This window comes from Acytostelium subglobosum (genome assembly GCF_000787575.1).
Source record: "Acytostelium subglobosum LB1 DNA, scaffold: scaffold18, whole genome shotgun sequence".
NCBI classification, from domain to species: Eukaryota; Evosea; class Eumycetozoa; order Acytosteliales; family Acytosteliaceae; genus Acytostelium; species Acytostelium subglobosum.
In genome coordinates this window covers 251,154-267,078 of record NW_012236515.1, presented here as the reverse complement: position 1 = coordinate 267,078, position 15,925 = coordinate 251,154, and the positions used below count along the sequence as shown (strand labels likewise).

Here is a 15,925-nt window from a genome sequence, read left to right as displayed (position 1 = left end):
ACGCCGCGTTACCTGGCCTGGCCAGATACACGTCTACTGAGGTGGAGGTGGTGGGAGGTCGTACATGGCGGGAGGAGGTGGTGGAAGGTCGTACATGGCAGGTGGAGGAGGTGGAAGATCGAACGAAGCTGATGGTGGAGGTGGAAGGTCTTGGCTGGAAGTTATGGACGAGTGGAGTGGCGGGGTGGTCACTGATGGCGAGCGGCCATTCATCATGGGTGGACGCGAGGGGATGGATGGCACAGAGAGCGCTGGGGCAGGGCCCGGCGCCATCATAGTTGGGCGTTTGCTCGTTGGGATTGAAGGTGGCGTATGGTAGCCTGGTGATTGGTAGGGTGTTGACGTCTGGTTTGGTGTTGATGGGTTGGAGCTCAGTGGTGTCTGCTGCGCTGGTGATGGTGTGTTGTGCGAGGCGTTCATCACTGGCGAATCAGTGCCAATTGAGTATGACACCTGCTTCCTCACAAACTTTGGTGGCGCCCTAATATCCTCACTCTCGATCAATCTCTGCTTTGTCGTGCTCTTATACGCCTTTGTCGCTGACTCATTCTTGAACACATCGACACCTGTTGTCTCGTAAATCATATCAACTCTCTATTGATGCAGTTATGGTCAGTCAATCAATCATTCGATCATTCGATCATTCGATCATTCAATCAATCATTCATACCTGATTGAGATGCTTGATTTGTATCTCTAGCTTGTCGACCTCGTTGGCTTGCAGTTGGAGAAGGGTGGTGAGATGGGAGCCAATGGTCTGGATGTGATAGGCTACATTGAGCAGTGCATTCTTTGCATAGTTCTGTGTCTGATCGTATATTTGAGCGGCCTCTGCGCCGCCATATGCTGATTTACAATAAGCAGAGATCTGTTGTAGTTTTCCATGATTGTCCATCAACTCTGCCAACGAGCCTGGTATCGTTGTGTTGGAGTATGTGTTTATAATGTCCATCGATGGTTCAGTCATTCTTTCCTTTTCTATCTTTGATGTATTATTATTCTAGTATGATCTGATCTGATTGAAGTGATTGATGTATTGATTGTGGCGTCGTTCGCTAAAATGTTGATTAAATAATTGATTATAATATATACAATATACACATATAAATGATTAGAGAATGAATGAATGATTGACTTGTTGAAGGTGTAGCTCAATAATAGTGTGTGATCACATTCGTCAACACACCACACTTTGGACCCACACTAATACCCCCACTTTTGTTGATCAAAATGGACAGCGCACTGAACACCGATCAAGATGAGGATACATGCAGATCTCCGATCTGGGACATGCCCTGTCTTTTTGATGAATGGGAAGTTCTTTATTTTCCCCAGCACAACAACTCTGATTGAGTGACCGATCAACTGATCAGTGTACATCCACTAATTGAGCTGTATGTTGGCAAAGCAATTGCTCGAGGTACTTAAGCTTGAGCACTGATTGATTGGTGACCTTGTTATATACAGTTCGTTTGGAAATTATCCTGCCATCACTCTCCAACAGACGGATGTCCATGTAGTCCACTTGAACGGTGTGTAGGGTCTGGTTCTTCTTGACACTCTCCAGTACATTCTTTATATCTCGCTGTTGGAACATTGTGAGTGTGAGATGTTTGATCGTTTGATTGGCCTCGATGAATCGACAGAGATTGGTATTGTGGCTCGGTGTCTGTAGCTTCAGTTTGATCAGTGGCGCACCGCAGTTACTACTCTCCATGTATGCCAGCAGTGATAGATTGGCGGCGTCCACTGAGCTTGTGTAAGTCAGTTGTCTAAGTCGTGGTATTTGGTCCAGTAACAGCGTCCACTGTGAGAGGTCGTCGACAATGTATTGCTTCAACTTCAATATCTCCAAATGCTTTGATACTGCTCTAACGTTATCGATCATCAATGCTTCCTGTGTCCTGTCACTGGCTTGTGTTGACTTGTATATTGCAGAGAGTGATAGTCGCTTGAGATTGGGTAGGCCAGCGAGTATACATGCTTGGCTTGTTCCATCTGACGCAATTGGATTGATAAAGTTTGCATCGATCAGTGTGAGGTCGGTGATGTTGGGCATCAGTCTAAAGAAATCGGGTTTGAGGCCGTGGGACTCATGGTCTCGCGACACGGTCAGCTGCAACTTGACAAGATTGGGCAGGGCTGCATTACCAGAGAATCGATGGAATGGTTGTAGCTTGAGATGCTGGACGTGATGAGGGACACTGCAGTTACTGTACTCAGAGTTGTGTGACAGGTCTACGTGGTACGAGCTGAATGAGACGTTGACTATCGACTTGGCCTTGTACAACACATTGACAAACTGTGGCATTATGTTGTGCATGGCAACAACGCGCAATGTTCGAACATTGGTCTGGCATGATATGAGATGTGAAAGGTTCTCCCAAGGCGGCAGGTTGAACAGTGAGAGTGAGTGGCAATGGCCCCAGTGCTTCGCTAGCAGTGGACTGTAGGCTTGTAACCACGGCAACTTGGAGTCTGACAGCGAGACCTTGTCTGCCTGTGACATGAACATTCGTTTCAGCAACTGGACACCCTTAGGGTCCTCTTTGGCGTTGCTAGCAGTATCATTATCGTCACCAGAGAAGATAATAGTCAACTTTGTCAGCTGTAGCTCATCGTTGACGTTGTAGTGTTGAGTGTATTGTTGTTGTTCGGGACAGGCAGTGGCAGAGATGTTGTTTGATAGTTGTTTGAGTAGTATAGGGAATCGACGTAAGAAGGCAGTTTGATTCGAGCCAACTGTAACATGTTTAGTGGCTCTAGGAACGATGTGTAGCATCCAATAAGTGCAAACCAGTGACATTTCGAGTTGATTGGCAATCTGATGCTTACTAGTTGTAGCCAAACAAAGACATGCCAGTATCTCCCTAAGCAAATGATCTGGTAATCTTGTTTGATTATGAACAATTCTTTCATAGCTATTATTGTTGTTATTGTTGTTGTTTTCTCCAGAAATTGTGTTATCACTGCTGTTGTTACCATTGTTATTGTTACTGTTGTTGTTGTTGTTTCCAGCACCAGCACTTGAATAGAATATTGATTGCTGTGCACCCATGACCAACCTCTATCTCCCAACTAACTAACTAAGTTTGTTATGTTGATTAATAAGTTTGATTTGATTAGAGAGATAGTCAACAAATAATATTATCATCAAGTTGACGAAGTGATTATGATGTTGCTATCGATAATGTCGTATAGCACTATGATGATGACGACTGTCGAAAGAATGAATGAATGTATATTAAGGTGCAACTTCTAATGTTAGGAGGACAAAGGATGATGTCAACTCGTCTAACTTTCACTTTACGTACACACACCACCTTCTAATATTCTATCTATCTCTATTTATCTCTATTGTTTGATTATTTGTGTGTGATTGATTGTCTGTCTGTCTGTGTGTGTGTTGGAGTGGAGAGAAGTGACTTGACTATCCCCCGACAACATGTTGAACAACAACATCGTGGTGTGTGCGTGGTGAATCACAGGAACTCAAGACTTTGAGATAGAACACCACTCAGTTGTTATTGTTGAGAGACATCAATCATAGTATCAAAGGTACCTGTTTCAAACTAAATAACTAACTAATAAGACTATGACTTTATGTATGAATGAATGTTTGTTATTTATTATATTATTATTATTTATCTCTACTATTACATGTAGATAATTGGCAAACTTCAAATGATCACAATACTCAAACATCAATACTGCTACCATCCATCCAATGCAACAACAACAACAAACAGTAATGAATGAGTCATGCATGAGATAAAACGAAAGAAGGAGACAGAGTTCCCAACACTAAAGAAAGGTGGGATTCATTCGCTACCGGTATTATAAAATTTTTAATCAAATAATATCTTCAGAAGAACCGTCCATCTATAAATGTTCATCAATGTTGACTTTGTGCTTTGTATCTTTGCAATCAATCTATTCAATTGATGAATGGAAGCAATCAATAACACGTGCTCATTAAGGACGAAGCCCATCACCATTGACGGGCGGGAGCAACCATCTTCCCCAAAACTGGAACCAATCGAACACCATGACCCCACCACACACTTGTCTTCTCCATCATTCATCATTCACCACTTCACTCGACATGCATTGGTGAGTCGGTCAGTCAGTGGCAACATGGATGCTGCCTTGCCTGGCCTCCTGCAGATACAGAGATCCCAGCCCAAGCAAGCTAGTCAGTGAGTGAGTGAGCGAGGTAGGGCGTAACTTAGCCAATGCCTTGGTAACTGACATGCTCCCAAGTCAAGTACCTTGCTCTACACTGCCCTACCCGACCCTTATAAATAGAGGTCAACTAAGATGTTGAAAGTTAATTACAATTCACCTTAATTATCTCTTACATCCTTTCTTATCTCTCTCTTCATATCTCTAATAAAGAGTAGTAGTAGTTGTAGCAGCAGCAGCTTAGCAGTCAGCCACAGCCAGTCAGCCAGTACCCCCACCCTCCAGGTCCAAGTCAACCAACATATACATATACCAGCCTATTAGCCAATACCCAATGATGCCAACCCCTTCATCCATATTGTTCACCTCAGAGTCTGTCTCGGAGGGACATCCAGACAAGATTTGTGACCAAGTGTCAGACGCCGTTCTCGATGCCTGTTTGGCCCAAGACCCATACTCCAAGGTTGCTTGTGGTATGTAGATAGTCAGCTCAGCCAACTATAATAGTACACTTCAACTTACATGTTGCCATCAATTCAAATCAACTCAGAGACATGCGCCAAGACTGGTTTGATTATGGTCTTTGGTGAGATCACAACAAAGGCTGTGATTGATTACCAAAAGGTCGTCCGTGACACCATCAAGAAGATCGGTTTCGATGACTCCTCCAAGGGATTCGACTACAAGACCTGCAACGTGTTGGTGGCCATCGAGCAGCAGTCACCAGACATTGCTCAGGGTGTGCACATCAACAAGAACCCAGAGGATATTGGTGCCGGTGACCAGGGACACATGTTTGGCTATGCCACCAACGAGACCCCAACCTTCATGCCACTGACCCATGCCCTTGCCAGCGAGCTGGTCACCAAGCTGACTGAGCTAAGAAAGGACGGCACCCTTCCATGGGCCCGCCCAGACGCCAAGACCCAGGTCACCGTCGAGTACTCCAACGAGGACGGTCGCATGGTTCCACTACGTGTGCACACCATCGTCATCTCGACCCAGCACGACGAGCAAGTCACCAACGAGCAGATCCGCTCTGACCTCAAGGAGAAGGTGATCAAGGCCGTCATCCCCGCCAAGTACTTGGACGACCGCACCATCTACCATCTCAACCCATCCGGACGTTTCGTCATTGGAGGTCCACAGGGAGACGCCGGTCTGACCGGTCGTAAGATCATCATCGACTCATACGGTGGCTGGGGTGCCCACGGAGGTGGTGCCTTCTCTGGCAAGGACCCATCCAAGGTTGACCGTTCAGGTGCTTACGCCGCTCGCTGGATCGCCAAGTCCTTGGTCGCCGCCGGTCTTGCTGACCGTGTGTTGGTGCAGGTGTCCTACGCCATCGGTGTCGCCACTCCACTCTCTGTCTACGTCGACACATACGGCACTGGCAAGCGTTCAGACTCTGAGATCCTGCAGATTGTCAACAACAACTTTGACCTGCGTCCTGGTGTCCTGTCGCGCGATCTCCACCTTCTGAGGCCAATCTACAACAAGACTGCCTCTGGCGGTCACTTTGGTCGTAACGATCCAGACTTTACCTGGGAGACACCAAAGGCCATCAAGTTTTGAATAAGATAGTATGATGATGATGATGTCCAAAGTCTTAATCTTCCTCACTTAGTGTCTGTGTTTATGTTGATCAACTCAATCCATATCAATCCACCAATCAATCCACCAATCAATCAATCAATCATTTGGACTTCGAGCGCATTCAACTGCACTTCAAAGAGTCCACTATCCAACAATGCGAGCCAGACACAAACACTCTGGGACTACTTAGCTTGGCGCCATCAACCATGCATTCACTACTTGTCAATAAATGAATACACACCCATCATACGATGATGGAACCCTTCCACTCAACCCCCCACAACAAGGAAGACTCGGTTCTCTGTTCAGAGACAAAGCTGATGACCACCAAAACGAAAAGTTTATGCAAAAATCAACGGAGGACTCTGAAAAAGAAGGTGCCCATCTTCAGATCAAGGGAAGCAAATGGTCTAAACAACACTCATTCATTCTTATCTTACTACAACTCCAACTAATACTACTACTACTACTATTACACTGTACATATACATACACACCTATCACACATACAGATACTTTGATTGAGTGATGGCAAAGGAAAGGTACTACGCTCGTAACTGGGCATCCTTTCACTTTATGGGAAACATAAACAACTTCTCATATTGTGTTGTTAATGCTGCTGGTCAAAGTCTGGCTGAGTTCTTCCACAACTCAAAGAACATCGGTCTCATCCTATGGTATGATTATGAATGAACGGAATGAATATAATGAGGCCATCACTTGCCTAACACATGTCAACTCACATGTCAAACAGGGCCAATATAGCATTTGGATTCGTCGCCAGAAGTATTATTCATCAAAGTCTTGACCTAACTCGCCCTTCCCCTAACCCTAACGCTCACCTTTGCCTCACACATCCATCAATGATGACTTTAGTGCTCAACACATTCGTATTGGAGAAGATTAGCACAAGAGCAAAGATTACTTTCAATGTGGTGATAATGGCAACTGGATTGGTTGGTGTGGCCATGTCTGTTTATGTCAACTTTTGGTTCTGTCTGGCATGTATATCATTGATTGGTATAGGTTCATCATTTGGCGAGAGTGTACTTCTTGTCTATCTGAAACAATTCCCATCAGAGATGGTCAATGGATGGTCGTCTGGCACTGGAGTGGCTGGTGTCAGTGGATCACTCTTTTACATTGCACTCAGCGGTCTGGCACATCTGGAAAATCAGTATGTCTCCCGATCATGTGACTGATCACCTGACTGATCACATAACTGATCACGTGATCCTGGACTGACACCTCTCCATCCCCACCCCACCAATCAATCAATCAATCTAATCACAGGACAATATTCTTGATCATTCTCCCAACAATTGCTATATATGGATTGCTCTTCTTCTTGGGAATCAAGATACCACGCACCAAGACTGATGCATTGCTCTCGGAGGACACACCTCTGCATTATGAGGAACTCAATGAGGAATTGGTCAACACAGCAAATGACGACCAAGGCCAGATTCCAACACAGGACGACATGGACAGCATGATCCGACCAGAAGTCGGACCACCAGGCGAAACAAAGAAACAAAGATACATCCGTTGTGCACGTCTAGTATGGTGGAATGCTATCAACCTAATGTTGGTCTACTTCTTTGAGTATGTGGCCTCGGTTGGTGGCGCCGACTTGGCCGTGCGATCACTCAAAGGCGATTGGTTCAACGAGAATGCCTACCCCATCCTCAGCTTCTGTTATCAATTTGGTGTACTACTCTCCCGTTCCTCACTACAACTAGTCAAGATCAAGCGCATTGGAGTCATCACTGTACTCCAAGGCATCAACATGGCTCTCTGGTTACTCCAAGGAAGGGTAAGTTTCTATGGAAACCGGTCACGTGATCACATACAAATCCGATCACGTGACATACCTATCTGATCACGTGACATATCTCTTACCATCCATCCATCCATCAATCCAACAGTATAAGATGATCAGTTCAATTTGGGTACTGTTTGTCCTGATGTTCTATTGTGGCCTGCTTGGAGGTGCATCATATGTCAATGTATTCTACCTGATCCTGCACGACAAGAGGATACCGAATGAGGACCGCGAGGTCTGTATTAACTACGCAGCACTATTGGTTACACTTGGAATTACATTGGCCAGTGTGTTCATCCTAGTGATGGACCACACCTTTATGAAGGCTTACTTGCCAGTCACTACCGACTCGAGTAGTGGCGAGAGTAGCTTGCTAATGTCATTAAACATTCTTTAACTGTGTGATAGTGAGAGAGTGAGAGTGAGGTTCTTCGTCTTCGGCAAGAACCCTTGTACAATAACAACGATGTACCGGGGCCAGGTGGCATCCAAAACCCATCTATTTGCTGATTTTTGACTGGGCAAGCGAACATTGACATTCAAGAGTTTGAAAAGTTGATCAACTAGGTGTTAAGAGGACCTGGGCGTCAATTTTTTGAATCAAACTTCAAAGTCCACTTTTTTGGGGTTCGGGCTTGAAAGAATCTGATTGATTGTGTATGTTTGTTTGAATTAGAGAATGTGAGTGGGTCATTGTGATGTATGTGTGTGTTTATGATTGAATGAGTGAGTGGGAGAAAGAGAGAGGCGCCCTTACCATCCATCATCTAGTTACAAGTAACTTTCTTCGCATTGAATTATCCAGATCCATTCATACGTATCTCTCTCTTTAACTTATTATCATTTATATATTAGATAAATATGGGAAAGTCACCAAGTGATGAACAATCACCTTTACTTGACGATTACAGTAGTCGTCAGAAGATATATAGTTTCCTATATCCAGGTCATGGAACACATTCCACATTGAATGTCAACGATGGTATGTGACTTTGGATCCCTTCACTGCAAACACAAGTCCTTGGCTGACGATCGATCAATCATTGAAATGAAATGAACAATAGCATTCAATATGGGTAGTCAAGATGAAATATCACCGGTATCAGAACCGGCAATGTCACAACAGAATATGTCGATGCCAAAGGATGAGGAGAGCGGAAGGGGCTCGACAAGCATGAACTATGACCTCAGTGAAGTACCTCCATCTCAGCTAAAGAAGATTTCGACGCATGGCGAGCATAAAATTGGTCAACTACTTGCCACAGCCATCTGTGGAAACGATGTAAATATAACCCCAACAACCTAGACTCACGAACCCAAGACGGCGACCTCATCACATACCCTCAACCCTCGACCCTCGGCCTTACCCTCTACGACCATTCATTCAATTAATCGATCAAACGATCAATCAATCACTCCAACACCAGCCTGGAACCATCTCATTCACTTATCACCATCATTCATTCAAACACCATCTTGGAACCATACCACACACTCATCACTCGTTTACTCACTCACTCAATCAATCAATCAAACATGTAGATCACATCTAGCATCTTTTACACATCAGCAAGCTGCACGCAGTTCGCTGGCATATATGCACCATTCTCATTGATGATGGTATGCATTGTATTGTATCTGTTTAGGAAGGTTTATGGCGAGGTGGGCAGTGCACTGCCATTGAACGGTGGCGCCTACAACGTGTTGCTAAACACGACGACCAAGCAGCTGGCATCACTGGCAGCAGCACTCACCATGATCTCATACATTGCCACAGCTGTGGTTTCGGCCTACAGTGCCATGGACTACTTCAACGGCCTCGTGCCCTCGGTCTCGGACCACTACTCGACCATCGTGCTGTTGGCATTGTTTGCCTGTCTCAACCTGGTGGGTATTGGCGAGTCGGCCGTGGTGGCCGCCATCATCTTCATCTTCCACATGGTGACACTGCTGATGCTCGTGTTTGGCGGTTTCTTCATGTTCTTCTACCGCCACGACTGGTCAGTGCTGTCGAGCAACTGGAACACACAGAACACGCCCACATCGTTTGAGGGCTGCCAGGTGTCGCAGGAAAAGTACCTAGGCCACAACTTTGCCTACAACATCTACTTTGGCTTTGGCGCCGCCATGCTTGGAGTGACAGGATTCGAGACGTCGTCCAACTTTATCGAGCAACAGGAGCCAGGCGTGTTCCCCAAGACTCTGCGCAACATGTGGGCCATCGTTACATTCTTCAACCCATTGATTGGCTTCCTCAACCTGTGCTTCATGCACACCTGTTTCATTGTCAGCGACCCCACCGGAGGAGTGCTGGCCAACTTGGCCGAGAAGATCTTTGGACAGTGGTTCCGCCTGTGGGTAGGCATCGACGCCGTGGCCGTGCTCTCGGGCTCGGTCATCACCAGTTACGTGGGCGTCATTGGACTTATCAGACGTATGGCGCTCGATCGCTGCCTGCCCCAGTTCCTGCTGCAAGAGAACTCGTGCCGCAAGACCAATCACTTCATCATCCTCACATTCTTTGTAGTGTGCACATCACTCTTTGTCCTGGCGGACTTTGACACTCGCGTACTCACAGGCGTCTACACCATAGCCTTCCTTGGTGTCATGTCGCTCTTTGGTCTGGGCAACATGTTGCTCAAGTACAAGCGATCCAGTCTGAAACGTGATATCATTTCGCCGTGGTGGGGCGTGACCCTGGCCATCATGTTTGTGCTGGCTGCACTCGTTGCCAACATCATTGGCGATCCATCTAGCGTGGCATACTTTGCCGTCTACTTCCTGGTGATGGCGTCCGTCATCCTCATCATGTTCATCCGCGCCAAGCTACTCAAGGTGCTGATGTACTTCACCCAGATGCTGTTTTCACCATTCCCCAAGCTGCGGGCTCGCATCACCGCCAGCCTCAGTCTGACCATCAACACGATCAACTCGCAGCCCATAGTCTTCTTTGCCTCCAAGGATGACCTGGCCTATCTGAACAAGGCCATTCTCTACATCAGAGAGAACGAACAGACCAATTGGGTGCGTATCATTCACTGCTACACAGGCGATGTGGCCACCGAGAACATGACCGAGCATGTCACCATCATGGACAAGATCTATCCCAAGATCAGGATCGACTTGATCACGGTCAAAGCCGACTTCAACCCATCGGTCATTGAGAAAATCTCACTGTTGCTCAAGGTGCCCAAGAACTTCATGTTCATCGCATGTCCCAAGGATCATCTTCCACACAGCATCGGTGACTTTGGTGGAGTCAGAATGGTCACCATCTATTGAGCGCGCTTTAGACAAGCGAATACAAGGAAGTTTCCAGTATTACAACAACTAGTTATTATTAGTTCTACTTACTTACTCTCCCCCTCATCATTATATCGGTGTGGTTGTATGTTATTAACAATGTAGAATGTGAATGAGTGAATGATTGATGGATGTGTCGTGTGTGGTGTATCAACCAATTTCCAGTTGTCCTGGAAACTTGTGGTAAATGATGATTAGTGATGATGAATGAGAGTGTTGTGTTGGATTGGTAGATTGTCCAATATTACATGTGATTGATTGACTGAAAGTTGAAGTGGTCTGCAAGGGTATAGACTCCCTATGATTAATCATATATCAAGGTTACAATGATTGATTGATTAGTGGTTATAACTTTAGTAACATGACTTAGGACTAAATTGTAATAAAGACCAATTCAAATTAATGTACATTTAGGTAATAATTAAAGAATAATAATAGATACTCGAACATTTATTTCCTTGTCTAGGATGATTGCAATTGGTATTGGTTTGTTTTGTATGTACATAAATTAATATTAAGATTGAACGTGTCGACACGAGGAAGTAAGGTAATAATTGATTATTTGGACTCTTATGGCTCGAAGTATCTTGGGCCGACGGCAAAGGTCTTTGGTTGGTACCAGATACCACCGGCTGTGGTATTTGATGATTGGTAAGTGCTTTGACTACTGCTGCTTCCAACTTGGGAATTCTGGATTGATATTGATGAAGATGATCCAGACATGGACATTTTAGAAAGGTTCTTGAACAACATTGTTAATGTATATTATTGATTGGAATTATAAGGTTAAAGTTATAAAGTTAAATAAATATTATTGATTGATTAAGGATTTCTGGATTGTAGGTGGAACTAAATATTTGATTGATCGGCGGTAACACTGGTGTCGATATTATAGTTGTAATAAGTGTATATTGTTTATCAAACAGTTGTTATTGATGATTGTTGATATTGTTGATTAGAAGTGATCCAAATTTGATGCTTAAATAGTAATCACTCCCAATATCAAATCCAGGCATACTTGGATGTCCCAGCGACTGTACTTGAGAGAGAGTTAACGTGTAAGTGAGTGGTGTAAGTGATTGATTGATTGAGGGTGTTATAAGGAAACAGTGTTGAACACCAATCAACACCAATCACCATCACCTTTACCATCACCATCATCAAAGAAGAAAGGGAAGGACAGGTGGCAATCAGGTGGTCATACTTGGATTTCCAGAAGAAAAGGAAGGTGTGAGTGAGTGTACATAAATAGAGTTTGTATTATTAAAACGGTCATATGTCAGGTACATACATATACATATACAGTCTGATTGTCACTGTCTTCCTACTCTGACTTGACTCACTTGTCAGGTGATAGAGACAGAGACAGTAGCAGCAACATCAAAGACAGTACTCGAATACAATGCTGCAGCATCTGTGGGTGAAGAAAGGGAAAGGAGGGAGGGTGAGTGGATGGATGGTGATGCACTTAGATATGTCACATGGTTCTAATGAAGACGTCACAGGCCATATTGATCCCCCTTGAAGATGGTTGATTCCAGACAACATGATCAATCACACTCACACCACACACACTAATCATGTGATTGCCTTAACGATGAGTGTTGAGAGTGGTGTGGTTCGGGGTTATTGTTGTTGTTCACTCATACGTATATATGAATATGTATCGACGGACGTCCATCCAATCAGTCAGGTGTGATCACATTGTTATCCAGCCAGCCTGTCTTCCAGTCTCAACTCAACTCCATAAATGTGTTTGTACCAGGCGGTGTTCACAAACACAAACAAACAATCCAAGTTGATTGATTGGTTCATTTCCAAAGTTGATGTACCAATTAGGAAACATTGTCGGTTCAATCAAACAGACATTAAGTATCATACACATAATCAGAGAGTATGAATATCCAAATGGAATGGCCAGTTCAGTTCAAGATCATAAAGGGTAGGGGTTGTTGAGATCTTAAAATGCATTGTATATATGTCTGGTGGCCACCTGACTGCAATCAACTGTGGATTCAGATTGAGAGTGATAGGTGACAGGTTGGTAACAACCCCACTACCATTATCATCATGTGATAGTCATCTGTGCAGTGGATGAATGAATGAATGAATCATTGAGCATACTTGTGATTGATGCCAACAACTACATTAGTCCATCCATCTCTCCATTAATCCATCTCTTAAAAAGTAGGAATGGGGATAGAGTGTACAATGCAGTTAAGTGAAGTCAGTCAGTGTCGCATAGGTAGTCAGTTGTGATTAGCCAGAAATACCAACAATAGTCCTTTATAAGAACAAAGTTGATTGATTATAAATGGAGGTGTAGTGTTCGTTGTTGCCAATGTTTATATTCGTATATCGCATTAAGTGCAACGTATGATTGAGGTCCATTCGTACCAACCAATCAACCGACTCAATGATGCATTGTTCGGTTTGAATGGGATCGATTCATGGAATGGCTTGGCTTGGAGTGGCTTGCTAAAGGTGCATTGCAATGAGTTCGAACGTGTATATGTGATGATGACCATGCATGTGTCGTCTTAAGATCTTCCACCAAAGTGCTGTCTGTTTAAAAGATGCAAGTGTCTTCTATAATCCATGATATCAATTCCTTGATCTTTATACATTCTCTTCTCCTTTTCCTTCTGTTGACTATCTACCAGCTTGCCATCTTCCATCGTATACTTTCCTGCAATGCCCTGTTGTTGTCCTGGTGCCCTAGGAGCAATCACCTTTAAGAACTTTAACTTCTTTTCAGCATCTATCATATCATATCAAGTTGTTTGTTGTTAGACAATACATTGCAATGTAATCAATCATTCAATCATTCAATCATTCGATCAATCAATACCTTTACAACAATCGGTTATCTCTGTGATGTTTGTTAGATTCTTGTTTTGTCTGAACTTTGTTTGTATCTCATTTATCTTTGTCTTTTGATCATTTATGTTGGGCAGTAGCTTTGAATAGTATATCAACTGTCTATACAAGTGTAATACTGTTGTCCTTGAGTTATTCATTATCTGTTGTGTTGACATCTTTGATTCTTTTCGCGAATGATGTGTTTTTTGAACATCTGGTCCTTTTTCAAGTCATTGAAAAATCAATCAATGTAAATAATACTAATAATATTAATAATAAATTAATATTTAATTGGAGGCTGTTCATATGAGATTGGACATGGCCATGAAAATGTTGGTGATGCCATATTTGGACTTAGGAGATTGATCGATTGATGAGGAATAATATCGCTGTCTTTGATTAATATTGTTAGTCTCTCCATGTTTTGATAGATTGGTTTGTGGAGAAGGGTAGAGAGTGATTCCAGTTGAGTTTGAAGTGATCCATTCACTTGAGCACTGATCACTGATGAAATACATTGAATACAAATAGTGATCGTTCTGATTGATAAATGATTGTGGTTCCCATCAGAGGGAAGTAGTTGAGTTATGTTGCTCAGGTCATCAACATCAATCTCCAAATGAGATAGTCGTTGTGACTTGTTGTAGAAACTCTGAAGTTGTTCGAGCGTACTAGTTGGCTCTCCATGAATATGATCATCATTATCGCTTGAATGATACATCTTCATCCTGAACACCTTGTTGATCTTGTCCAATTGATCCCAGTATCTACACTTGGATATATCGATGGATGTAATGTGATCAAAGGACTGTTGAGGTGTCAAAGCCAACTCTTCATATAGGAGCTCTCTTCCTCTAGCTAGAATGGCCAAGAAGGAATAGTCAACATGTTGGAGGTTGTTTGAATTTAGTGTTTCCAAAAGATTGAATGGAAACTGGCATTTGATTGATACAGATTGAAGAGTCGCTGCATTTGGTGAAATGTAGTTCTCGTACAACAACTTGATGTATTCTTGGTTGGACAAACTAACGGGTGGTATTTGTTTGATTGATGAGGTGAATTGTTCTTGGAGTCTGAACCCTGAGAGAGGGGGGCCACCTTGAACGGTCTCGTCCATAAAGCTGATGTGCTTGAGATGTTTAGCGTGGACTATAGGTAATAGAATAGATAATGGAAGTAAATATGACCATAAAACCACATTCAAGGATTCCAGGCGATCAAGACACTGCGCCATGTCCTTCTTGGGGATGAAGCGTATTTTATCAGTGGAGATGTGGAGTGGTGGATGTTTGAACAGGCAGAATGGCGAGCCAATGTTTCGGATCTTGGAGAGGATTTCCATTTGTGGGATGGGAATGTGTGACAATAATGATGTGCAGATGCCATGGAACTGAGTGGACACTGTTGATAGTGCAACCTTCCACTTGGAGTTGGTGTTGTTGTCAAACAACAATAGTTCAATTATGTGTTGTAGTATGAGCTTGGGCAACTCAACCCCAGACCAAACTGGCTCCCAACAAGGTATGGGCTTCTTCTTTGCAACGTACGACCATGTGAATGATTGTTGTTTGAATTGCTTGAAGAGGGCGTGTTGCTCCTTGTCGACTTGGTAAGGAAGTTTGTTCTTGGTTTCGATATATGGGTTACCATAATTGGTGACCAATTGTAGGCAGTAGGCATACTTGAGCCTGTGATAAATGGGCTTCAGAAGATTGAGGTCGAGTCCAGAGACTCTTAACCATTCTAGCTGAAGTTCTCTGCTGGGTTCCATAATCATGTCAATGAATGATATCCATTCTTCATCTGGAGTGGGGGATGAGTTGATGAATGGCGTTGCCTGGTAAAGCATATTGAATGACACCAGATTGCGAAGTATCATTGATCTTTGATGTTTGTCAAACCATGAAAGTTGAGATCCTAAAATAAATATTTGGAGGTTGCCAAATCTTCGGGTGGTGAGAGTCTCCAAATTGTCCAACATTGATTGTTTGAAATTAGTATGTCTGCCCACAATTGACTGGACAAAGGGATAGGCTAGGAAGCACCTTTGGAGCATAGCGACAGCCATATGTGTGAGCTTGTCTGAGGCAGGTTTGCCGGATGGCCGTCCACTGATCATATCGGCAAAATCATACAGAGCATCAATGATCCTTT

At 43.7% G+C, this 15,925-nt stretch overlaps 7 protein-coding genes across 7 annotated transcripts; 3 read left to right on the top strand and 4 right to left on the bottom strand.

Annotated features, from left to right (window-relative positions):
* Nucleotides 1-33: 33 nt before the first annotated feature.
* On the bottom strand, nucleotides 34-967 carry SAMD00019534_084170 (hypothetical protein; the record flags this gene model as incomplete). The annotated part of the gene is made up of 2 exons (XM_012896308.1): nucleotides 34-594; nucleotides 671-967. 2 exons carry the CDS (start codon nucleotides 965-967, stop codon nucleotides 34-36), a joined length of 858 nt encoding a protein of 285 aa, XP_012751762.1.
* A 405-nt stretch (nucleotides 968-1,372) lies between these two features.
* SAMD00019534_084160 (hypothetical protein) lies at nucleotides 1,373-3,058 on the bottom strand (the record flags this gene model as incomplete). Its single annotated transcript, XM_012896307.1, has 1 exon — nucleotides 1,373-3,058. A coding segment is annotated over one exon (1,686 nt), but the record flags the coding sequence as incomplete, so codon positions are not given.
* Nucleotides 3,059-4,519: 1,461 nt separating this feature from the next.
* SAMD00019534_084150 (hypothetical protein) lies at nucleotides 4,520-5,760 on the top strand (the record flags this gene model as incomplete). Its single annotated transcript, XM_012896306.1, has 2 exons — nucleotides 4,520-4,658; nucleotides 4,736-5,760. 2 exons carry the CDS (start codon nucleotides 4,520-4,522, stop codon nucleotides 5,758-5,760), a joined length of 1,164 nt encoding a protein of 387 aa, XP_012751760.1.
* Nucleotides 5,761-6,309: 549 nt separating this feature from the next.
* Nucleotides 6,310-7,997, top strand: SAMD00019534_084140 (hypothetical protein; the record flags this gene model as incomplete). Its single annotated transcript, XM_012896305.1, has 5 exons — nucleotides 6,310-6,458; nucleotides 6,536-6,567; nucleotides 6,658-6,958; nucleotides 7,075-7,597; nucleotides 7,710-7,997. Coding segments are annotated over 5 exons (1,293 nt in total), but the record flags the coding sequence as incomplete, so codon positions are not given.
* Nucleotides 7,998-8,467: 470 nt separating this feature from the next.
* On the top strand, nucleotides 8,468-10,888 carry SAMD00019534_084130 (hypothetical protein; the record flags this gene model as incomplete). The annotated part of the gene is made up of 3 exons (XM_012896304.1): nucleotides 8,468-8,588; nucleotides 8,671-8,888; nucleotides 9,149-10,888. The coding sequence occupies 3 exons, from the start codon at nucleotides 8,468-8,470 to the stop codon at nucleotides 10,886-10,888; spliced, it is 2,079 nt and encodes a 692-aa protein (XP_012751758.1).
* Nucleotides 10,889-13,455: 2,567 nt separating this feature from the next.
* SAMD00019534_084120 (hypothetical protein) lies at nucleotides 13,456-13,923 on the bottom strand (the record flags this gene model as incomplete). Its single annotated transcript, XM_012896303.1, has 2 exons — nucleotides 13,456-13,670; nucleotides 13,761-13,923. Coding segments are annotated over 2 exons (378 nt in total), but the record flags the coding sequence as incomplete, so codon positions are not given.
* Nucleotides 13,924-14,365: 442 nt separating this feature from the next.
* SAMD00019534_084110 (hypothetical protein) lies at nucleotides 14,366-15,542 on the bottom strand (the record flags this gene model as incomplete). Its single annotated transcript, XM_012896302.1, has 2 exons — nucleotides 14,366-14,384; nucleotides 14,491-15,542. The coding sequence occupies 2 exons, from the start codon at nucleotides 15,540-15,542 to the stop codon at nucleotides 14,366-14,368; spliced, it is 1,071 nt and encodes a 356-aa protein (XP_012751756.1).
* Between the last annotated feature and the right edge of the window lie 383 nt (nucleotides 15,543-15,925).